Consider the following 24,358-nt stretch of genomic DNA (forward strand, 5'->3'; position numbering starts at 1 on the left):
AAAGAAACAAATACCTGAAAAGTTTTACCAAGGCCCATTGTATGAGCAAGAATGCATCCAAGTCCTTTATCCCCAGACTTCACTTTCCGTATTGATTGAATGATATTTTCCCACATAAATCTTATTCCAGAAATCTGCAGCAGAAAAACCATATAATAAAAGATAAAAATAGAGCCAAGAAGGCTTCCAATACAGGATTAAAAAAATAATGATAATTTAATAATACAGGAATAACAAGAATTAAAAAAATAATCATTATCCCAAGACTTCACATCCAATACATGATAATGTATTCTGCTGCCAATTTTTATTCTGTTTTTATTTTCTCCTCTCTTTATTTCTTTTGATTTCTTTCTACTGTACTAAACTCTTTATTAATGACCTAGTAAAGATACATTACCATGGCTCAGAATTGAGTTTGTTTTTCTCCTTTTGCTTTTGTTCTTCTGAATATGACGAGGTCACTATAGAGTGTCAGTCTAGTTGAAATGTTCGAGTGTGACTATTAATCCCTAATTTTTGTAGCTCTTCTATAACCTTCTTGTACACTAAGCTACTGTCTCTTTGTATCTATAAATAAAGCGACCTGTTTCCATTTAAAAATAAAATAAAAAAATACAGGAAGTTCATATTTTTGTTTGAGAGGCCCATAATACAAACACTATGTAAGTGACCTATACTCGTTTTAACAAATAAAAACTTCACATGAAAACAGAACAGGACCCTTAAAGCCCATTTCTGGAAGGACCAATCACTTTTAGGCTCCGGTTTAATTAGTAAGTAAAAAAATTATTAATCTGATGGTCATCCAGGTTTCATATTGTACCAGAAGCAAAATACTGAAAAGGCTTTACAAAAACCAAGATTCGTAGGCTAATATGAAACAAGACGAAGATGGCTGCTTGGAACATGAAGGAAAGGAGAAATTATAGAGGAAGTTGTAAACGGCGTATAGTGTCACAAAATTGCAAGCTCCACAAGTGAATGGAAGAAGATGAAACACCATCTTTATCCAAAAGAGCATAGCTTGGTTTTCCTTCCAAAAAAGTTCACCTTCGAGTTCGCCAAAGAGACAACAAAGTACTTAAAGTTATGAGTATGGAATGCTTGAGAAACAAACCTAGCATCTTTCGTTGGGACCTGTAATTGAGTGCATTTTTCAAACAATATATCTCGGTTATGTTCTGAAATCAATTTCTAGAAAAGGAGCTAATTGAGAGCTTATTGGCGGTAATGTTGTTGGTCTCTGAAGCAGCAAAACTAAATGATTTTGGATTGATCGAAATGGGCCCTCGTGCCTTTTGGACTTCCGTGTTGGGTAGATCAACCAAGGAAGAATTTGACTTTCCTTTAACCACCAATTTAAAGCTCAAACTCTTATTGGTCAAATTAGAAGACACAACTTCTTGGATTCTCCCTCCTGCTTCTAATCAACCTTATTTGAGATATGCTGTTTTGGTGTCAAGGGGGTGTCAACCTAGTTGAGATGTCCGGGTGCACCTTCTGATTTCCTAGTTTTTCTTTCGCTTATCTAGACTTCTTATTATTAAAAAAGAAGTTTGTCTTTGTTTCTAAAAAAAAAATCAACAAATCTTGTGGAGTATTATGGTGAAAGCTATGCTAACTGATTTGTTGTTTAAAAGAAACCAAAGAGTCTTCCATAATAAGGGAACTCCTTGGTTTACTAGATTTGAAGCAGCTCGATTGAGCGCATCCCTTTGGACCTCTTTCTTGTGAATTGTTGATTATTCAAGTCAAGATATTAGTTTAACTTGGAGTACTCTCATCTCCATGAATTAAATTGTTGAGACCAACAGTGAATAAGATAGCTCTTTTCCTCTACTACACTTCATAGTCTTGTTTTGTTATTTTTCAATATTCTTGGCGATGATTGTAATTTTTTTTTTTTAAAGGAGACAAAACCTTTTTATTAATATGAAGTCAAAGTACAAGCGATTTATACAAAGAGAGCAAAATTACACTCGAACATCAAGAGGCGATGATTTTAACTTTTAGTCTTGCTTAAGTTATTTGTAAGTTTCTTTTCAGAAGTGATGATGGTATTAAGTAGGTGTCAACCTAGTTGAGATGTCAGAATGCACCTCCTGACCCATAGCATTTTGCTTGTTGTTTCCATTGTACTTTGAGCATTAGTCTCATATCATTATCTTAATGAAGAGGCTTGTTTTTTGTTAAAAAAAATATGAATGAATTGGAGAGGAGGGTGACCATTGCTTGACTCTGGAATTTAAATCATTTCGGTAAGTTTTAAAGAAGGCAAGAATTACAAGCAACTTTTGTATGGCTGAATAAAATTCAAACGGTCACGTGAATCTGACTCGGGCAAAGGATGAACTTCTGACTTCTTTCCAATCACCATCAAATTGTTTCAATTCAAAGAATCCAAGGAGTGACTAGACGAATCTTTTGTTGAACCAGTCAGCAACTTCTGAATATCCACTAGTTGATTTTGAAGCTACAATTCATTGAATTTTTCTAACTGAATAAAAGGGCTTCAAGTATACTGCACACGCAACCTTACTGGAAGATGAAACTCGTATTGATCATTTAACAAATCAAATTCAACCCCTTCATCCTTCAAAACTTGATTGAATCTAACAATATCAACTGGATTTGAAAATCACAAACAAATAAATCCCCTCTAACTTTAACAGGTGGGTTTCCAAATGAATACTATTAATATAATTAGATTATTCTTAGGAGATATTATTCTAGAGATATTATTTGATATTATTTTCTTAAGTGTATTTTTCTATGGTTATATATGGCTTGTATCTCTACTAAATAATGAATGAAATATAGATTAATTCCATAAAATCAACATGGTATCAGAGCCCATTAAACCCAAACGGGTATTCGGTCCAAGATAGGTGAAACCAAAGAGGCACCATCTTGAGGGGGCATGTTGGAGAAGTTGAGAGTCCCACATTGGAAAAACCAAGGGGACTCATACTCCATATAAGGTAGATGGGCTACTCCTATCATTGCCAATTGGTTTTGAGATGGAACCCCATACTACCAAATGTAACATGGTATCAGAGCTATAAGGTTTTAGTCTCCTTGTATTCTAGCCGTCACATCCCCGTTCGTCTGCCTCCGTTGATTCGTCGACGGAGGCAGAGCCATACCCATCAGTAATCAATACACATCATGTCTCCAAGTAGTTCGCTCTGCCTCCTAGATCAAAATCCTCGTCTCTGATTCTGCCGCCGCGGCACTGCGCCACCACTCACTTCCTTCCATCCACACAGTTCGTCGCACTCTCGACCCATATCCGCTCTCCATTCGTCCTCACTTAGATCTACTTGTGCGCACATTGCAAGCACCGATTTGTTCGTGCATCTCTGTTCGTGTCTTCGACTTCCAGATCCGTGTTTTATTTCATCTTTCGCCTTCGAATCATACTGTTCCAGATCAGACCGACCTGCCGCCGCCGCCCTTTTACTCGTACCAGACAATCTTTTTTGATTGAAGACTCTCGATCCTGAAGAGGGTGAATCTTTATTCAGATCCATGATCCACCGCTCCGCTCCACTCACAGTCGACGACGCACAGGTTCGGCTTTGTCCGCTCCCCATTCGTGAAGCTCGCCATCATGAAACGCATCTTCTCTTTTTTGCGAAGAACGCCGCAAAGCTCTCTATCTACTCAACCTCTCAGCTCTCTTCAGTTTTCTTTCTGTTCACCCAGATTTCCTGTTCAGTTTGATTCTGACTTGCTTTAGTTTAGTTCGTTCGGTTCCATTCTGATGACGAAACGCTCCTGCCCAATTCAGACCACGTTTTCATCCTGATTTGATTCTACTTTGCTTCAGTTTTGCTCTTTCATTTTGCCCCCGGAGTTCTTGTTTCGTTCTTCCTAGGTTCTGTTATAGATCTCTATACGAGGATCTATGTTTCTATCCCAGAAGTTCTTCGTTTCGCTCTTCGTGGGTTTGTTTTAGCCTAGAAGTTCTTTGTGTGTTTGTTCTTCGGGTTTTTTATTCTATTCTAGATATATTGTTTCTTTTCTTAGTTCTTAGCAAACTCAAGTAGGTGATTTCAACATTGAGTTTGAGGGAGGGTATTAATATAATTAGATTATTCTTAGGAGATATTATTCTGGAGATATTATTTGATATTATTTCCTTAAGTGTATTTTTCTATGGTTATATATAGGCTTGTATCTCTACTAAATAATGAATGAAATATAGATTAATTCCATAAAATCAACACCGAATTTCAAGAAAATATTTCCTCTCTTCTCATTATTAATTTCAATTGTTGCTGAAATGAACCCAAAAGAATTCTCATTAACTTGAATTTTGGCTTCTAATACATTTACGAAGTTTAAAGTTTCCATGGAAAAGTCTAATAAACCCCCAAAGTAGGCCCCAATAACTTCAAAAGTCCAGTAATTACAGTAATCTAGGGGTAGGTTCTTAATCGATATACACCATATTCTTTTGCATACAAAGGTCTGCTATGGACTTATCCCATTTTTCAAACTTTTAAGTGAAAGGCACCCACATCCTGCCATTTCCCAGGTTGCTTTATCACTTCATCAAGTGTCCTTTGATCCATATCAATTAGAGCATTTCTCTGCAAACATCGGGTTGATGTTGACCTCCAACTGGAAGAACGTTTGTAATGATTCTTTAATCTCGACCCAGCTATTGAACTCAAAAAAAATGTGAGCCAAGCCAAAGACTGTTGAAATTTGTTTTGAAGACCATTGGATTTTTTATAATCTAATGTTGTTAAAAGCTCTGTTTTTTCAGGTCCAAAACAGATATCTTTGTCTGCTTAATCTTGTCCACATAACTTTCTATCTTCTCTTCTTGTGGTCAGCTAATATCTACTGAGTAACTATTTTCCGACTTGCTCTATTCTGAATACATGTCATATAACCATGCTCTAATTTGAAGCTTTTCACCATTTCCAGAAGCGTACTCCATCCCTTTTTTTCCTTGCCCAAAAGCATATGAATGAATGATCTTCCTTCTATTCGAGGGCAAACATTGCACCTTAAAACCCACCCTCTCTATTCTGAATTTTGAGACTTCTGTTATGCCATTATCGACTCTTTCTTTCTTGCAGAAGTAATGCTTCTCTGAATTTTGACATAAATCTTCAATAGCCTCTTGGAACCAGCAGAGTTGGGAACTTGATCAAGCAGAATTTTTTTTTGCTTCTACATGAAGACTTGGAATGCATCATTCTTGTACCAGATACAATAGGAGAAGTCATAATTATGCAGCTTTTCACCTCCATTTCTAGCTTTCTCACCAGAAAACTGATAACTGAGTGTGTCAGGGAGGAGAGAGGAAGCAGAGAGAGGAGGGAGAACTTACCTTCTAAGGATGAAGAGAGAGAATTTAACCTATAGGCTATTGTCATTTATTCAATAAAAAATTTGATTTTGAAAATAAAAATAAATAAATAAAAACAATTCTAGAAAATTTTGAAAAGATATTCACATGCATGTGCAGCTATGTTCAAACCTGATGGGTTTTCAACTTTGATGAAATGCTTGGCGGAATTCTAATGGCCTCTTCTCCTTTCTCCCGCACAACATTCACTATATATCCCGTTGAGGCATCACCAAGGACTTCGACACTGGCACCTTCAGATAGATTTCCGCAAAAGCCAGCAGAGCTCATCATTTTAGAATTGGACGAAAACTGAACTTGTAATGATTTTAGACGTTCTTGGCGTTCCTTTAGAGAGAAAAATGAGACATAAAATTTAAACATGGTGAGTATTCCCTAAAAGTTACAACATAAGATCATACAAAATTGATCCATTAAATTTACCTTCTCTATGGCAATTTTCTTTTTAGTATCTTCTCCTAATTCAGCGTCATCGAGTATCCGCCGTATTTTTTTCTTACGCTTTCTCTTTGAGCTTATTGGTAAAGCAGAAAAGTAGTCATAAACAATAATAAAAACAGTTGTAAAGAAAACCAAGCCACAGTTTTAGGTAATTGAAGTTTAGGAAAGAAAAATTAGCAGCAACAGAAGCCTGATAATTTGTCTCAAAATGTAGTCAACTGTAAAAAATTTGTTTAGTCAGATCATGCATATTCCTAAAAGGATAGGTTTTTCTAATTATCTACCTTGCAGGTGGCTCTATCCTAAAAGTTTAGAAATTGCAAAGACAAGATTCTTTGCCTGCTTCAACGTCTGTCTTCTTTGGTGTTTCATTAAACTGATATAGCTCCGAGATGGGTTTTATATTGGCTACTAGTCTTTTCCTTTTCAAAAAGGACAACCATGTCATGTTTTACACTTAACTCTTATTCTAGATGGAATTTTCATTGAACAAGAAACAACTTCTCATTAATATAATAAAAATGAATAAATAATCAAGAAATACAAACTCCCAAATGGACTGAGAGAAAAAATACAAACAAGAAATACAACCTTATAAAGATAACCAAGGAAATAAGCACACATTTAAACAACTAAAAACTTTTCTAATATTTTCATCCGAAGACTTAGAGAGCTTGCAAATGAAAGACGAAGCTACAAATAAGGCAACTACCAAACACTACAAACCAACCAAAAGCTACTATAAATCTTCCCAATAAAAGCAAGAACCAATCACCAATCAACAACAAAAAAATAAATAAATAAACCAACCACAAGTTTCTTCTATGGGGTTCTGGTATTTTTTGCATCCTTCATTGAGTTTTCGTCGGCTGATAATGGTTTATTCTCCTTTAAGGATTTCTTTCTAACTAGGTTTTTAACTTTTTGTAACTTCAAGCCCAAAAGAATGCCACCTCGTGGTATTCCTACTCCAAGCCTTTTGAAAGCTACATATTCAAGAAATCTACTCAAATTGGAGAGTTTTTATCTTCCTAGCTTAATTTACTTGTTTTGAGTTTAATCTCTTTTCACACTTTTGTCTTTAGGTCTTCTGTATACTCTTTGTTGAAAGCCTAGTGATTTATAGTCTTTTTGTGCTATTTTTAATGGCTGAATTTATAAGCCTCGGCCGATTTTTTATGTAATGTTTTGAAGGATATGATGAGGGTGCTAAGCGAGTATCAACCTAGTTGAGATGTCCAAGTGTACCTGTTGATCATGTTTTATGCTTTATGCTCTTTGTATAACCCTCATGTACTTAGAGCATTAGTCTCTTTCTTTTTACATCTATATGAGTAAAGAGACATGTTTCCTTTTATAAAAAAAATGTTTTTGTAACTTCAATATCAAAAGTTTTGTTTATTCATCAGAAACAATTAGAAGCGTTGTTTGTAATCCCCTTAGCTATTTGAGGTTAGCTCCATTTCCATTTTTATCTTTAAGTAGATTTTTTGGTTACAACAAATTACATTTATCTGTTTCCTAAAAAAAGTGTCAGAAAAAGATAACTAGCAGCTGAGTTACCTGATGGTTACATTTATATCTGCATTTGGGTTGTCTGAATCGCTATCAGAGCTAGAACCTGTCAACTCTTCAGATCCTAAGGCTTCCTCCAACTGAGTGGTCAAGGATTGCAAAAGACTTGGGCGACAACAACAACAATGCCACCCAGAAGCCTGGGCCTTGAGCAAGCACTCAACACCAAGGTTCCGCCTTATGCAACCAGTACAAAAGAGTGTTTTACATGATTTACAACTTACTAAATCAGCATTGTGGCCACACCATCCGCAATAGCATTCAGAGCAATCAGGTTCCTGAAACCATTCTAATATGAGATCCGAGAACTTTAAGAATAGTCCGTTGTGGATAAAAAATGGGATGTAAAGGACTAGACGACGACAGTCATTTTACTTTCATTTCATGTGGGATAACAAAAACCATCAATGCCAAATACAACATGATTCTTTTTCTTTCAATAGAAAAAATCAGTAGTGACTTCATTAACTGGTTTAACTTTTTTTACCCATAACATTGGACCAAAGTAGATGAATAAACCTACTATATCAACTTAGTATGATATAATGAAGCATGTCCTGGTGCAGTCAAAACTTTATGAAAACCAAAATACAAATTTTAGTATGATCAACTAGTATATTCTTTGTGTACCTTTACATTCTTCTTGTCATCCATCATGCTTTTGCAATCTGCACAAACAATTACTCTCAGGAAAGGATGTGCATACACTTTAATAACCACTTGATCACAAGCAGTACAATGGATCTTCTCGTTTGGACACGTCGATGGAAGAGAATCAGCATCATAGTCATTTTGTTCCGTGTTGCATATGGTGTTCAACAAAGCAGAATGCTCCTTCATTGGGGAATTTTCATCATTATGTACACCATTAGTTCGACTCTTTTTAGTTTGAGTGATAACTTCTTCCATATCATTTAAACGCTTGGAACCTAAAGGTTCCACAAAATTAGATGAAGCCGAAGGAAGCACAGAAGCTGTATGCTCCATAGACCTTTCCATGTCAATATCACTTGAAGCATCAGAACCGTTGGGTATGTCAACCTTGATTTTAACATCTCCATTCTCATCATCAGATAACCCCATCCGACATTTGTCAACTTTATCATCTGAAACAGGGTTCAAACAGTCAACCAAAGATACGGGCTGCTCTTCATCTCTTGGGGAAACATCTTTTTGGGAGACCTAAATCAAACAAAAAAAGAGTCAAGAATACAGGTAAATCCAAACCACATGCATAACACTAGAAACCAAGGCACGTGGCCTCTAAAGAACCAATATAATCCCAGCACCATTTGTATCCCTCATCGGTCACATTGGATATACAATAAAACACGGGTGAAACTACTGTCACACAGAAAGGGGTGTTCCTTGTTCAATATGAGAGTATAAATAATGAATGTATTGGAAATATTAGTAGACTACAAGAAACGACATAGTCGTTATTTGCAAAGTGCAACTTGGTTATAAATAGGAGTTAGAAATCTTAAAAGAGGACTATGTGTAGAATATGAGGGAGAGATAGCCCCCCAAAAAGCTATTGATATTGTTTTTCATAATGGGAATAAGGCTTTTCATAATGGGAATAAGGCTTTTCATTGTTGAAATAAAAACAGTCTAATGCTCAAATTCTAATGGGACACAGTAAGCAAACAAAGCAATTTTTTTTTAACAAAGTCAAGGTTTAATCAAAAACATGAACCATTACAAAAACCTCATCAAATCTAGTAAATCAATTGTGAATTAAGACTACAAATTCCACTTCTTCATCTTTCGTTGCTTGGTTTAGTCTAACTATATCAATTGGGTTCGAAAAATCATTAACTAACAACTCACCTTTGACTTTATACAGAAGATCGTAAAGTTCAATATCGCCACAGTTCAAAAACAAATGTTACCAAGACACCCATATAAATTTCTATAGCAGCGGGCAAAGACCCACAAATGTTCTTCTTAACTTGAATTTTAGCTTCAGCTACATTTAGAAGATTCAAGGTTTCATTTGAAAAGATTTTTAATCAAAACTCACCCTCCATATCTGTTTATCAAACTAGCACGCCTAAAAACAAATTTGTCCCAATTTTTAAACTTCAAATGGAAGTTTACAACATCTTGTCATTTCCTCTGTTGGACAATAAAATCTTCCAGATTTCCTTGGTCTAATTTAATGAAAGTGTTCTCTGAGAATAGGAGATTGATGATTATCTCAGTTTGGAAGTAGCGCTTTAACGTCTTGGCAAGCTCAGTCTATTTTTTTCTTTTTTCCTTCTTCTTTTGAAAAGGAAACAAGCATCTTCACTAAAAGAATGATATGGAATAATGCTCAAAGTAAAATGGAAACAACAGGCATAAAACTAGATCAGGAGTTACATCTGGGAATCTCAACTACGTTGACAACCTTTATCACCATCATCATTTCCTCAAAGAAACTTACAAATAACCTTCTTTTTTTTTTGAAAAGTAGACACTCTTTATTAATATTTATATAATATTAATGAGACAAAAGCTCATAGTACAAGAGAATTATACAATGAAGCATGTAACCATGGATCAGGTGCACTCCTGGGTATCTCAATTAGATTGACACCCCATAGCACCCACATCACATCCAACCAATCTAAAACCCATAACAATGGAGTAATGTCCAAACGAAAACAAACAAAAGAAGTACAGAAAAATACAAATACAAAGACAAGACTAAAACAGACTAAACATCCTTCTAAATAAAGGCAACCGAATAGACGTAAAACTCACATTGCAGTGTACCAACTTGATAAAGACTTGAAAGTTACAATCATCACCAAGAATATTAAAAAATAACAAAAAAAGACTGTGGAGTGTAGTAGAGTTGACAGTTTTGATGAGCTACTTGACTTCCAAATTTTGTAAGTATCATAGTCAAGGAAAAGGTGAAAGTTTGTAGTGACAAACACCTTTGGTTCCAGGAAGCAAATGGATCCTTCACAGTCAAATCATTGATAAAGCATCTCTTTGGCTTCTTCGCTTGACACGGCTCTAAAGAAGGCTTTATGGAAGACGAAAAGTCCAGAGAAGTTAATATTTTGGTATGGATTATAATTTTTGGTTACTTAAATTGCTCCTCGGTCTTAAAAAGAAAGTGTCCCTCCCATTGTTTGTCTCCAAGCATTTGTGCAAAGGAGACGACAGAGACATCAGCACATCCTCTTTTGGTTTGTTATTTGTTAACTTTTTTTGGAGGTGATGATGGTGCTAAGGGGTTGTCAACCGAGTTGAGATGCTTAGGTGCATCTCCTGATCCGTATCTTTATGCTTGTTGTTTCCATTATACTTTGAGCATTAATCTCATATCATTATCTTAGTGAAGAGGCTTGTTTCTTGTTCCAAAAAAAATTGCGGCTTGGAGAGAGTATAAGGCCTGGCTGAATAAATGCTACATCTGAGTTGTCTTCTTGGTAGGCTTTTGGAGGTATTCCAACATACTTCCAAAATTTAATTCTCTTATTCAGGATTTTACTCTTAGAAGATGAAAGGTTTCATTGCACATAAATAGCTTCTTCTGCTTTCTCTTTCCTCTTTAATGTTGTTCACATTGGATTGAGGATCAACTTCCAATGAACTGGCCACCGTATAATGTTGAACTGGAGATTTCTTCGGTGAGCACAAAGTTGGAGACTTCCCTTGGGATTTTCTTGGTATGAAGACAAACCAATTGGATTAAAAACATTCTTTAAGTAAATCATCTTTGACTTTTGGAGGACAAAGAACTTCAATATCACCATAATTTAAAGAAAGTTCCGCTTGACTTGAATTTTTGCTTCCGCCACATTGATGTGATTTCAGGTTTCAATTGAAATAGCCTCTGAACCTCCGAGGTGATCACCAATGGCTTCAAAAGTCCTGCACCAGCAGTCTACAGGTAAATTGGGTACAGATAGACATCCCCCATAACCACACACAACATTTGGACGGCTATGCGTCATCTTATACCATATCTCAAGCTTTAGATGGAACTTACCAAATGCTTGCCATTTTCCAGGTAGTTCAATAAGCTCTTCCAATTTTCCATTACTCACTTTGATTAACACGACATCCACTGAGAGAGGATTTAAAACTACATTTGAACTAAAGTATAACTTAAGTGTATTACAGATTTCCAGCCATTTGTTAAACTCAAAAAGCCTCGAGACAACCCAGAGATTGTTGAAATCCTCCTTGAAAACTTCCAAGTTTTTTATTATCCAGTGCTGGGACGAAAATTTATCATTGGGCTTCTTAACAAAGGGAGGTGTGTCTTGTTTGGTTAAAGGTCAAGGCAGTACTCTGTTTCTTGGTAGGCAAAGGAGAGCAACCCATGGAAAATTGACCAGCACCTATATTGTTTTGTTTTTCTTCTGAAATCTTAGGCTTCTCCTTCAACTTCGTGCTACTCTAATGAAGCAATCGGACGTCCAGAAGAGACTCAGCAAAAACCTTCCAGTCTCTGGTGGCCTCACCTGATGGTACGTGAATAAAAATTCTACCTCCTGACTTAGGCTAGCCTACACATCTCATAAATCATTTCTCTGTTGTGTTGATTTTTGAAAGCTTGAATCTACCATCTGCATCCTTTCTTTCTTTTTTGAAAAAACTTGATGCTGGATTTGTTGATTATTTCCCTGTTCTGTCCGTTCACACATCTCATAAATCATTTCACTGTTCTGTCCGTTCTCTGAACTGTATTGCTTCAGCCATGTCAGACACTAAGACCCCGATGGTTAAAGTTGACAATCATATCCATTCGTTAAATTGCTTCCATGTATACTCTTAACTACTTGGCACTATAAAGAATACTGATCAACCATAAAGCACCAACGCCACATTGATGAAGTGCCAAATTCCTGATTTTCAGGTTACTACACCCTAGGCCTCCATCTCTTTGTGCTTTAGTGATTTGGTCCATTAAACCAAATGATTCAGCTTCCCACGTTATTAGCTTCCCAGAAAAACTTTCTCATAGTTGTTTCCAAAGAGTTGAATGTTGAGGCGGGCACGAGGAAACTGGACAAATAATATGTTTGGAGATTAAAGGACAGATTGTACCTTCTCCATTTATTCAATTTTCCCTGAATTTTATCAATGATGGGCTGCCAAAAAGAGATACTCTTAGAGTAACCGCCTAGTGAAACTCCATCATATTGCAATGAGAAACTCAGAATTGTCAATGATAGTTTCTCTTCTATTGTAGGAAAAGGAACTATTGGATTGACTGAAAATAGTATGTTATCTTTTATCTGTTTCTAAGCTTTCCAAAGGTTCTAAATATTGTGTTACATTCTTTTAAACACATTGCAATTTCCAGGATTGTATTGTTCTCAGAATTTTTCAGCTTATTTTGGGTTGTAGTGGCTTTGTTTAACCCTGATTGATCATATATTTGCTTGGTTTGTATAGGCTGTGTGTAGCCTTTTGTTTGGATATGATGAGAGGGTGTCAACCTAATCTGAGATGCCAGAGTGCACCTGCTGATCCATCTCGTTCTACAGCCATAGCATTTGCTCATTGTATAACTCTTTTGTACTATGAGCTATTGCTCCTATTTTTATTAATGTATGAGTTTGTTCCCTTTTCAAAAAAAATTATGATACAATCAAAGATTGTGATACAGACAAACATTGCCTCCATTTGGTATATGATATGTGGGACACCATGAAAAAAAAAAGTGAAATTGCCAATCTATAAACATGAAGGAAAGCACGTCAAAGAAATTTCATCTTTTTTTTTTTTTTGAATGGAGAAAACATCTTTACTAATAAGAACTGAAAGTACAAGAGAGTTATACAAAGAGAGCAATAAAGAAGATGAAATTGAGGGAGTCCTAAGGGATCAGGAGGCACACTCGGACATCTCAACTAGGTTGACACTCCCTTGGCGCCAAGTCATATTCCAAAAATACATAAAGGCAAAGACATGAAAATAACACCTCTCCATTGTTTGGCACATTCTCTAAACCCAACCTACTCTAAGTCATCTTAGATCTTTATATTATTTTTTTCAATTCTTAAACACACCCTAAAGTTTGGTCTACTTTAAAATTTTATTTAGGCATTATAGTGCACAATAGCTTCAAGAAGGCAAGTCTCAAGTCCCACCACATCAAGCCTTAGAAGTAGCAAAAGAGAGGACGAAGTGATTAAGAAATATTTTAGTTTAGAGGATGAGCGCACAAAAGTGAACATTGAATTTGCCAATTTCTCTACAATGTCTAACCAGTTTGCTGATCATGAATCCACATGTAATAGATACTCCTTTGAAGAGTTGGTCCAACTTTACAGTCACTAGCTATGAAGTTACTTATTCAGCCTTCATCCTCCTCGTATTGTGAGAGAAATTGGAGTACATATTATTTCTTTGGAGTAAATATTCATTTGTGCACTCCATGAGAATAAACAAGATGACACCACAGCGTGCAGTAGACTTGGTGTGCATCCATAGCAATCTACATCTTTTATCAAGAAGAACTCCTGAATATCTCAAAGGAGGGACAAAAATGTGGGACATTGATGGGGATTCGTTTGATTCATTTGAAGATGCAAGAATGTATGAGGTAGCTGGTTTATCTTTGGACAAACCAGAATCAGAAGCTATAGTTTTTACCAATGCTGGTGGTGAAGCTCAAGTTCAGGATTCTGAAGAGGACACTGGAGAAGAATGAAGACATGCTCTTGATTTTATTTTGTAGTTTGGTAATTTTTTACCTTTTGGCTTTTGTTGTGTTGAACAAACTCCTACAAACTAATATAACCTGTTATGTCTTATGTCTCTAAACTTGTTATTTTGATGTTTTTAATTGGAATATTTCACAATACGTTTATGCGTTATATATATATATATATTTACAAAAAATCGGTGTGTCCCCGACGTGTTGTGCCCTACTTTTTTTAGAAAATCGCATGTCGCAGTGTCGGTGTCGCGTGTTGGTATTCGTGCTTCCTAGGTGGCAACTGGGATTGAAGAAAACTAATTAAAAGAGGTTGAGGACCGATTGAAGAATGACAGTAGAGCATGATGGTAGAATGAAGTAGTGGGAGGAAGATAAGAGAGGGTAGAGTGTTCTTGTTCAACAAAACCACTACCACTAGCGCTTATGGGAAAGGGTCGAGCTTTGGGCCTCTATTCTCAATTGAATCCAAGAGGTTAAAGTTTACTCTCTTTCATTAGTCATGGAACTAGAACGTCATTCAAAGTCGTAATAAGTTTTCCTTAGTTCCAAACAACAAAAAGTGGCCATCAAATACGTACATGCACATATCTTTGAATAAAAAAAATAAAGCAGAATAAAAACAAGGTAATATAGGATAAAAAAGTAAACAAGACCAAAAGAAGATTTTCTTTTCAAAAAAGACACAAAACTTTTTATTAACAAAATGAAAAGAGACTTGTCCCATGAGATTAGTGGAGGTGCACGTATGCAGGTCCAAAAACAAATGGATATACAAAAAACAAAAAACTAAATGAAAAGAAACTATTCCTCAAGATACGAACTCCAAAGAGAGTGAAAAGGTAATAATTGAGCTAGTAAACAAAGGAATGCCAAACTACAAAAGACCAAAAGAAAATAAAAGGTAATAATAAAAAAGTATACCTGTTTACATCTTTTCTGATTTCGCTTTTGTTTCAAATGTATTTGGAGTTTTCGGTCAAAAATGGCATCATCTTCTTCTTTGACCTGTCAATACAAAGTAGTGATGCATTGCACCTTAAAACGCCTTTAAAGGAAAAAATTATGAAAGGTAAATTACCCTCCATTTGTGTATTATCATTGGATTTTAGATCAAGAATATTCTTCTTTTGTATAATTAGTTTCCTTAGTTCAAACTAATTTTTTGTATTATATTTACCTATGAAGTACAAATACTTCAAAGTGTGCAAAGAATCAGTATCAGATACGTATATGATACTCATACGTCCAGATACATTGGAGGTACAAGTCAAGTAGGTGAAATGAATTATATGATTGTATGTCATTTTTTTTCAATTTCGAGCACGGCTGTCCCTTCCAACACATGAAGGGGATACACTGATCAACTTGTTTTTAATATTTGGGCTCAATTTTAAGACCAAAACCCATACCTCACTTAATTTCATAAAAAATACTACAATTACCGACAATTGAAAACAAAATTAAATGTATTAAAAATCAGAAAACAGAATTGAAAGGAAACAATCTCTTCACTAAGATAATGAAATGAGACAAAGCTTCAAGTCCAGTAAGGATACAGAAGTAAAAGGTCATAAGGATCAGAAAGTGCACCCAAGCATCTCAACTAAGTTGACAATCCCATAATATACCCTCATCATATCCAACTAACAAGATGAAGCCATACAAGGCAACCAATTAAACCCTAAAATCAGATTTTCTCATCTTCCTGTATCCGCTTCAACGAATCATGCCCCCCCCCCCCCCCCCCCCATTGTTTTCCCATTTCTTCGATTGAGCAATGTCATTCGTTTGCCCTAAACCATTCATTTGTCTCCCCTAAACCATTATTTTTCCTAAGATTTCATGAGGTGAAAGTAAACGGGTTTCCTGTGAAATTCTACGATTCTCCTGCTTCCTTGGGAAAAACCCATTTTGAATTAATCTCAAGAGCATCACCTTCTTCATCTTTCATAACTTGTAATTATCTAACTACACCAATTGGATTAGAAAAATCCTTTAAGCGCAAAATCACCTTTGACTTTTGAAGAAGGACTAAAAACTTCAATATCACCATAATTTAAGAGAAAAGTTTGACAATTCTCATCTGCTATTTTGATTGTTGCTTGCATAAAACAACAAAGGTTCTGTTTGACTTGAAATTTCGCTTCAGCTACTATGGTGTGATTAAAAGTTTCTACTAAAATAGCCTCTAATCCACCAAAGTAAGCTCCTATGGCTTCAAATGTCTTTCTGCACCAATAGCTAGAGGTAAATCCGCATAGATATCCAAACCCCATATCCACACCACATTTGGATGGCTGTGCTTCATCTTGTTCCACTTCTCAAACTTTATATCGAAATTTCCAAATGATTGCCATTTCCCAGGCTGTTCTATAAGTTCCTCCAGTATTCCGTTACTCAATTTGATTAAGGCATTTTCTGCTGGGGAGGATTTAAAATTATGTTTGCACTAAAGTATAACTTTAGCATATTACAGATCTCCGGCCATTTGTTAAGCTCAAAAGGGGTTGAGACAACCTACAGATTGTTAAAACCCTCCTTGAAAGCTTCCATGTCCTTAATTATCCATTGCTGATTCAAATTTTGTTTGTCGAGCTTTGCAATAGAGGAAGTGCATCGTGTGTGTTTGAAAGTTGTAGCAGAGCTCTGTTTCTTGGTATGCAACACAGAGCATTCCTTGGAAGATTGGCATATATTATCGTTTTTTCTCCTGAATCCTTGGGCTCTTCATTCAAAATCGTTCTACTCTAATAAAGCAATTGGATGCCCCAGAGTGCCTCAGCAAATACCTTCCAAGCCCTGGTGGCTGCATCTGTTGGTACATGAATGGATAGTCACCCCTGCCTTAGGCCAGACTACACACCTCATAGAATTGTCCTGCTGTGTTGATTTTTGAAAGCTTTGATCTACCAGCTGCATCTTCTCCTTCTCTTTCAAAAAAACCTTAAGTTGGTTTCTTTGCCATTTCTAAAATATTATCCACGAACCAGACTTCTTGTAAATCAGAAAGGATCATTTGCCTGTTAGCTTCCACATCTTCCACAAAGAATTTCCTAGCCTTGAACCAAAAACAAAAATGAACATCGTTCACTTTGCAGCTCTTCACTTCCATTATCAGGGATACCAGGATGGCTTAGAATAGGCGCCAAAATCTGGATGGAGTCGTGGGATAGTAGAGAGGTGGTAGAAATGCTGGCCGAAGAAGAACGAGGTTGCAGGGGATGGGGAGGAGGAGGGGGGAGAGAGAAGAGAAGAGAAAGGGAGAAAACTTACCTTTGTTTTGAAAATATGTAATATTATTACTACTATTATATATATACACAGTACAAGAATGAGAGTGCTTTTAAAAAAAATTATTTAGGAGTACATTTTGCTTTGCATATTGCATTGTTTTTTTTTTTTTCTGAAACAAAGACAAACCTCTTTATTAGTAGTAAGAACTCGATGTGCAAGAGAATTATACAAAGAGCTAAATAAAGAAGTCTAAACAATCGAAAGAAGTCTAAGCACCCAGACACATATTGCATATTACATTGTTTCTAAAAACACTTGTATACATTCAAGCTTTAGAAAATTAAACATTATTATTAAATTTTAAGTTACAACTTTGACATTTACATGTGCATTGCACGTGTGCTTTAGAATCATTACTAGTCTAATATAAATGAGTACACATGTCTAGATCCGAATGTTTTCCTTTCGAGAGAGTTATTTCGTTATGCTTTGTATTCAGATCTCTTCGTTTTGGTTCTGTTTTAGCTTCATTTTTTCTGTTGGATTTCGCCTTTTTAGCTTGTTCTTTGCGATTGTTTGTTTTGGTCGTTTTCCCTTGTATTGGCCGAGATTATCTTTGGGCAGCTTGTTTGGATGTTTTTGTCTTTTCTTATTTTGCTCTTAGTATAATTCTCTTGTACTTTGAGCATTAGTCTCATTTTCATTATTAATAAAGAGGTTTGTCTCTGTTTCAAGAAGATGAGTACATGTCCTTTCTTCTAACTTAATCTGCAACCAGGGGTTTCCAACTATAAATGAAAAATGTCCCACCAATGTTTATGTGAAGAACATTGGCCTTTAAAGCCAGATTCAGATTCAGAACATTGGCCTTTAAAGCCAGATTCAGATTCAGAACATTGGCCTTTAAAGCCATAGTAACCCCATCTTTTTTTACTGTTTTCACATGAGTAGAATATTGTTGGGAGATGCGGCAAGCCCTTGTAGAACTTTTTTGAAGTTATAATGAATGCAATGATTATAATTAGTATAAATTTTTCTATTTTAAAGTTTTAGTGAACATGAGAATTTAAGCAATAATCTCTACAACAGAAGAATTTATTACCTTTCTGAAATTTTTCTTTTGTTCTTCAGAAAGATCCAACTCTTTTTCATTTTCAATGGCAGCTGCAACAAATGGATCACAAGAACTTCCATCAACATCATCTATCTCCTCTACCTGATAAAACAATACAACAATACAAAATTTATTCTTACGTCATCTGCAATGGAAAATAAACAAAAAGAGAGGCATGAGTTGCACAAGTCAATAATAACAAGAAGGCTTGCTAATTCTATGATATCTATGTTTAAAAGCCTATCTAATTTTAAGTAAAACATGCAATTTGGAAACTAGAAATTTGGCACTTCAAGCTAAATGGTGTTGGAGATAGTTTAATGAAGTAAATTATCTTTTGTACGGTTGTCCAGAGGAAGGGGTAATTTTTTATTTTCCTTTTTCCTTTTTTTTTAAACAAAAAGCAAACCACTTCATTAAGATAATAAAATCAGACTAATGTTCAAAGTACAAAGGAAAATGAAAAGCATAAAATTGAGGATTGGGAGGTGCACCCGAACATCTCAAATAGATTGACATCCCTATAGCACCATTATCATATCTAAAAGAAACCTCGAACCTCAATGTAAACAAACACAAAACAATTTAGGGAAACTTCTAAAGAGCCCAACTAGACTGGAAACTGTTAAGAAGATATCGAAAACCCACTGAAATTGAAGAAAGGAGAAACAATGTCCAAAACAGCAAAGCCCGCTGATCCACCCCCAATAGCTCTATGTATAACTCTCTTTTACATTGAGTAATTATAAATTTTGCCCAAAAATTTCTGGTGACAACTCAACACTTTAAATGCAAAAAACGTTTCAGATTGCCTCAAAAACGGAAATTTCAAATTTTGCTAATGCAGAGGCTCATCTTTCTCCAGATTATGGAATTTCCAATCATTTCAAGTGTACCAAAGGAAGTAAATGATCTCATGCTCCAAAAATTCTCAAACATTACATCCGCAAGCAAACCTCCTTCAACAAGGTTTGGACTGCCCTACTAAAATCGGAATTAAATGTGCCATTTGACCTTAAAGTTCCCCCTTTGAACTCTCTTCAGATCCATCCCATCAAGCACTCAATTTCTGATAAAAACCCGGATCTTCTGGAAGTATACAGCTCTAAAGTTCAGGCCCCTGAATGCTTCATTAGATCAGTAAATGCATATTCTACATCTGAGCTTTTCAATTTGTCTAAATCCACCATCACTAACACAAAGGCTTCTATTCTGCGAGGCTCCCATTGCAAAGCTGATTATTCTTTCAAGAACCAACTTAATATTTCCTCTCCACTCAGTGTTAGTAGTGAAGAATCAGCTAGTGCTCTCAACGCGTTTGACCTTAAATTAGACTCAGAAATTGAAGGGGTGGATCTTAATGCACTGTACAATGATGAAGGCTTCCCTCCAAATAAAGTTCCCTTGGATCTGCCAAAGGATTTATTGACAATAGTCAATGATTGTGGAATTATTTTGGCTTAAATTATCAATTTAGCCCTCTCATGTTGTGTGACCTCCAATATTATTCCAATATAGTAAGAGAAAGCAGAAAGAGAAGTTGGAAGTTTGTGTAATGGCTTTGCTCGGGATGACTTAGGGGTGGAATGGCTTTTCTCTGTTTCAAACAAAAAAAAAAAAAGATCAAAGCTAAAGTTCACTGATTTAATCCTGAAGGCTTCACTAGTTTTATTGGTGTGCTTTAATCAATTCCTTTTCATGATCCTGGTCCAGATTATCAACTATTTGAGCATTCACCTTCGGTTTTGAGGTATGTGTTGAAGAAAAGGTTTGCTTGTGGTTCTTATGGTAAAGTATTGCTGGCTTTTCATGGTGGTAACTGCCAAGAAGTATTTAGTTCAAAAGGCAAAAATGTTAATGTTTCGTGCAACTCATCTTTGGAAGTCTTCATTGCCACAAACTACAGCTGCTTTTCTAATATTTCTCAAGCTTATTCTATGAGATTATCTTGTTCATCATGAATCGTGTTATGGGCGAAAAAGGTGCTGGAATCTATTAAAGTGGCTTATCGGAGAAACATTTTGGTGAATATTTTTAATACTTCTACACGCCTGGGGGATGAGTTTTCAATTGGAACATCAAACTTTGTCTTTGAAGATATGAGTTTTCAATTGGAACATCAAACTTTGTCTTTGAAGATTCAACACGGTGTGTTGAGGTGTTGTAAAGAAAGTACAACCTTTTGCTGATGCTGATATTTTGAAAGATCTCTTTGTTCCTCTTTTGGGTTTGGACTACTTTGGCAAGATAGTTTTGAGATCACACGGTTGCATCTTTTTGTTAGTCTCTAGATCTGAATGGTTTCCATTTGAGAGAGTCATTTCGTTATGCTTTGTATTTAGATCTCTTCGTTTTGTTCTGTTTTAACTTCATTTTTTCTGTTGGATTTTGCCTTTTTAGCTTTTCTTTGCGTTTGTTTGTTTTGGTTGTTTTCCCTAGTTTTGGCCGAGATCTTCTTTGGGTAGTTTGTTTGGATGTTTTTTCTTTTCTTTTTTTGCTCTTAGTATAATTCTCTTGTACTTTGAGCATTAATATCATTTTCCTTTATTAATAAAGAGGCTTGTTTCCTTTTCAAAAAAATAATAATAATAACTCAAAGTAGAAGAGAGTTACACAATGAGCATAATAAAGAAGCCTAGAGAGCAATAAGTGAGGGGGATTGACACCCCCTTAGCACCAAAACAACATATCCCAATTAAAGCTAGAAAATAAAATATGCCAAAATAGAATGGAGACATAGTCCATCCTAATGTAGAGAGTAAATTGGCCGCTTGGTGCTCTTTAAATAAGGAGTTTGAGAATTACTCCATTCAAAACATGTCTCAACTGGACTGTCTTTCTCTCTCAACTAGTTTTATAGTTGGTGATTTTGACTGCAGAATTCCCAGTTTTGAAAGATTCTTACAGCAGGCCACTTTTTGAGTTTTGAAGTCTCGAAGTCTTGGTGGATTGCTTCATTTTTTCTTACTTAAGTCATTGTATTTTCATGTTCTTCTTGTTTTGGCCTTCACGGGAGATAGATTTATTCTCTGATTTGTACTGCTTTTATTTTGTTAGTTTCCTTTGTCTCGGCCTTTTGCATTTAGCTGGACATCAAATATTATTAGTTTGGTTTTGTTTTGTTTATTTGGAATATGATGTTTGGCGCTAAGGAGGTGTCAACTTAATTGAAATGTCCAGGTGTGCCTCCTGATCCTCCCAGATTTTCTCTTATAGGCTTCTTTATTACACTTGTTGTATAATTCTCTTATACACTGAGTTCTATTATTAATAAAGAAGTTTGTCTCCGTTTCAAAAAAAACTTAACTTCTTTATTACATTTATAATTCTCTTCCATCTCAAAGAATTATCTTTTAAAAGAAAAGCTTAGTATCTATTTCTGAACAAAAAGCTCAATATCCATTTGTAAACAAATGACCAATATAAATCTTCTTTATAGCCTTACCCTTAAACTAATGACCAGAATTAAACTTGCTCTTAAAATTATGACCACAAAAGGGAAGCTCCATAACTGACTTGATCATCTAGGTTAAAGTCAAAAATACAATGAACTCTCCCATATAACCTGGAGGAGAAAGTGAAAAGTAAGAAAAAGTGAATAGTTGTTTCCCATCATCATTCTCGTATGGAAAGCACGAAATTGGATTGAGGTAAGATTTTAAATTACTTTTGTGTATCCTATCGTTTGTGCTTAAACCACCAAGATAAAGATTCCACAAAAATAATTCAATTCTATGATATTAAAGATATCTGCAATTGTTTAGCTGTGGAAAGCGCCACAACAGTAACAGCATGCCAAACAGAAAAAAACAGGATAAAACTTTAAAAAAAACGATAGGCAAACACCAATAATGAAGCTGGAAAAGAAAATTGACCAGACTCTACCTGTTTGTTTTACTGTAATTTCTGAAACCCAAAAAAACGTACCTCATCAACTCCAGGAAATTTGAGTCCCATTTCTGCAGCTTGTTGCGGAGTGCTAGCCAAGTAAACAGAAGCCCAGTTCTTGCTGCCAAACAACGTGTCACTGTCCTTTGAGCCTTCTGAAAAAACCTTATTAAGAGAGCCCCAATCAACTTCCAATTTTTCTGTACCGATTCCCTCAATCTCGTGAGTGGAAAATTTCTTCTGCAGATATCCACTTGCTCCCTCCTCCAACAGCTTACCATGTCGTCTAAGCCCAAAGCAGATGTTATAAACATATGTGAATTGAAAATCTCAGTTCTTACAAGCTTGAAGCTTCACAGTAACATAAGGGAATGTTGTACCTCATTACAGGCCTTTCAATTTGGAGGGTTTTCTCTGCGTCAGATACAGATGCAAGAAGATCACCAGTTACCTGAGACCCTACCCAGTGTATCCTCTTTTTCCAAGCTTCAGTAAAGCAACCATTAGAAGCTTGACTTTCAATTAGCTTGTAGAGACTTGGCAGCTCAATACCAGCACCATCAAGTTGCTCCTATTCAGAGAGGTAATTAAATAAAAGCATCCTAGATAAAAGAAGACCATAACTTATAGAAGTAAAACATCACAGACCACAAGCAACACTCAAGATCATGTACACAACTCAAAGAATTTAACAAATTTGAAGATAATTGTACAATAAGACTAAAATATCAGAAAAATCACTTTGAGCTTTTTTTTCCTTTTTTTTTTCTTTTTAACAAGAGCAGACAAAAAAAAATTCATTGAAAAGATTAAAAGAGAATTGCTAGGATACTCCCAAAGAATGTAATTTTCTATATATTTCACACAAAAAGAAGGGTTTTCTTTAACAGAAGAAATACCCATTACAAAGAGGGAAAATATAAATTTGGCAAATATCATACAACCAATACAACTCCTTGTGGTCCCCATTGTGGTCCCCACCTGCAGTTAAATAACTAACTCCTTCTCCTGCTTCTCTTTCCTATTCTTTCTCATACTGTATTGATGTATAATGGGTGGTCTAACAGAAAGTTGTCACCATTAAGTCATATCGTGGATATTTGGATAGTGGGGTATTTGAATGGATACGATTGTCGACTTTAGCCATAGGTGACTTAGTATCTAACATGACTGAAGCAACAAGGGTAAAAAATTGAAGAGAACATATCTAAAAACACAACCCAAACTCGTCATTGGAGGCAGATGGCAGTGGATGATGGCGAATGGCAGCGAAATCGACGATGAACGTCGAAGGCAGAGGCGTCTGACGAGGACCACTACGAGCGACGACGAAGACAAAAAAAACCCACCAACTTACAACCAAAAATCACAAGAAAAAGGCGACTACTGACGACATCAGGCGAGTTGTGGTCGGCAGCTGCGATCAGTCAGAGTAAATCGACCGCCAGCAATGAGCCTTGAGGTGGCAAAACACGTGGGCAACGACGGCAGCAGGTTGTAAGAATTTTAGGGTCTTTTAGGTTTTCAAAAAATTAGGGTTTTTTAGGATTTCAAAAAATTAGGGTTTTTAGGTTAACAAAAACCTGCTCTGGTACCATGCCAAAGAATGTATGTTTCATAAAGAGAGAAGGGTTTTCTTAAATAGAAGAACAACCCACTAGAAAGATGGAAAATATAAATTTGACAAATAATAATAAAACCAAAACAATAAAATATAATACAAGAAAAGATACAAACACCAAAAGAAGTGAAAAAGAAAAAGTAAAACTGCCACCCATACCAAATGATAAACTTAAAAGCATGATAAATAACTAATGCATCCAAAAGTAAAGGACAATTTTAATTACTTTCCATCACTTTTTTCAGTTCTTTTTGTTTTCAAGTCTAGCCCTTGTGGACTTGTACATTTCTCCGATTTCCTCTTTATAGTTAATATCATTGTCTCCTTTTCAACAATAACAACTAAAGAAAGAAGAAGAAGAAACTAGGTGTAGATTTGATAAGTTTTTTAAAAAATTAAGGACAAAACTTATGC

At 35.6% G+C, this 24,358-nt stretch overlaps 1 protein-coding gene across 6 annotated transcripts in view; it reads right to left on the reverse strand.

Annotated features, from left to right (window-relative positions):
- The window catches only part of LOC101218346 (protein CHROMATIN REMODELING 20), a 61,788-nt gene that overhangs the window by 26,583 nt on the left and 10,847 nt on the right, over positions 1 to 24,358 (reverse strand). For all 6 annotated transcript variants that reach the window (XM_031881120.1, XM_011650716.2, XM_011650715.2 and 3 more), the window contains 9 exons: positions 22,704 to 22,894; positions 22,363 to 22,609; positions 18,424 to 18,537; positions 15,009 to 15,092; positions 8,039 to 8,590; positions 7,397 to 7,686; positions 5,816 to 5,906; positions 5,504 to 5,719; positions 15 to 134 (listed from right to left, as the gene is read on the reverse strand). In XM_031881120.1, the coding sequence (XP_031736980.1) occupies positions 15 to 134; positions 5,504 to 5,719; positions 5,816 to 5,906; positions 7,397 to 7,686; positions 8,039 to 8,590; positions 15,009 to 15,092; positions 18,424 to 18,537; positions 22,363 to 22,609; positions 22,704 to 22,894 (1,905 nt within the window). The remainder of the gene's footprint in view (positions 1 to 14; positions 135 to 5,503; positions 5,720 to 5,815; positions 5,907 to 7,396; positions 7,687 to 8,038; positions 8,591 to 15,008; positions 15,093 to 18,423; positions 18,538 to 22,362; positions 22,610 to 22,703; positions 22,895 to 24,358) is intronic.

This window comes from Cucumis sativus, chromosome 2, assembly GCF_000004075.3.
Source record: "Cucumis sativus cultivar 9930 chromosome 2, Cucumber_9930_V3, whole genome shotgun sequence".
Classification (NCBI taxonomy): domain Eukaryota; kingdom Viridiplantae; phylum Streptophyta; class Magnoliopsida; order Cucurbitales; family Cucurbitaceae; genus Cucumis; species Cucumis sativus.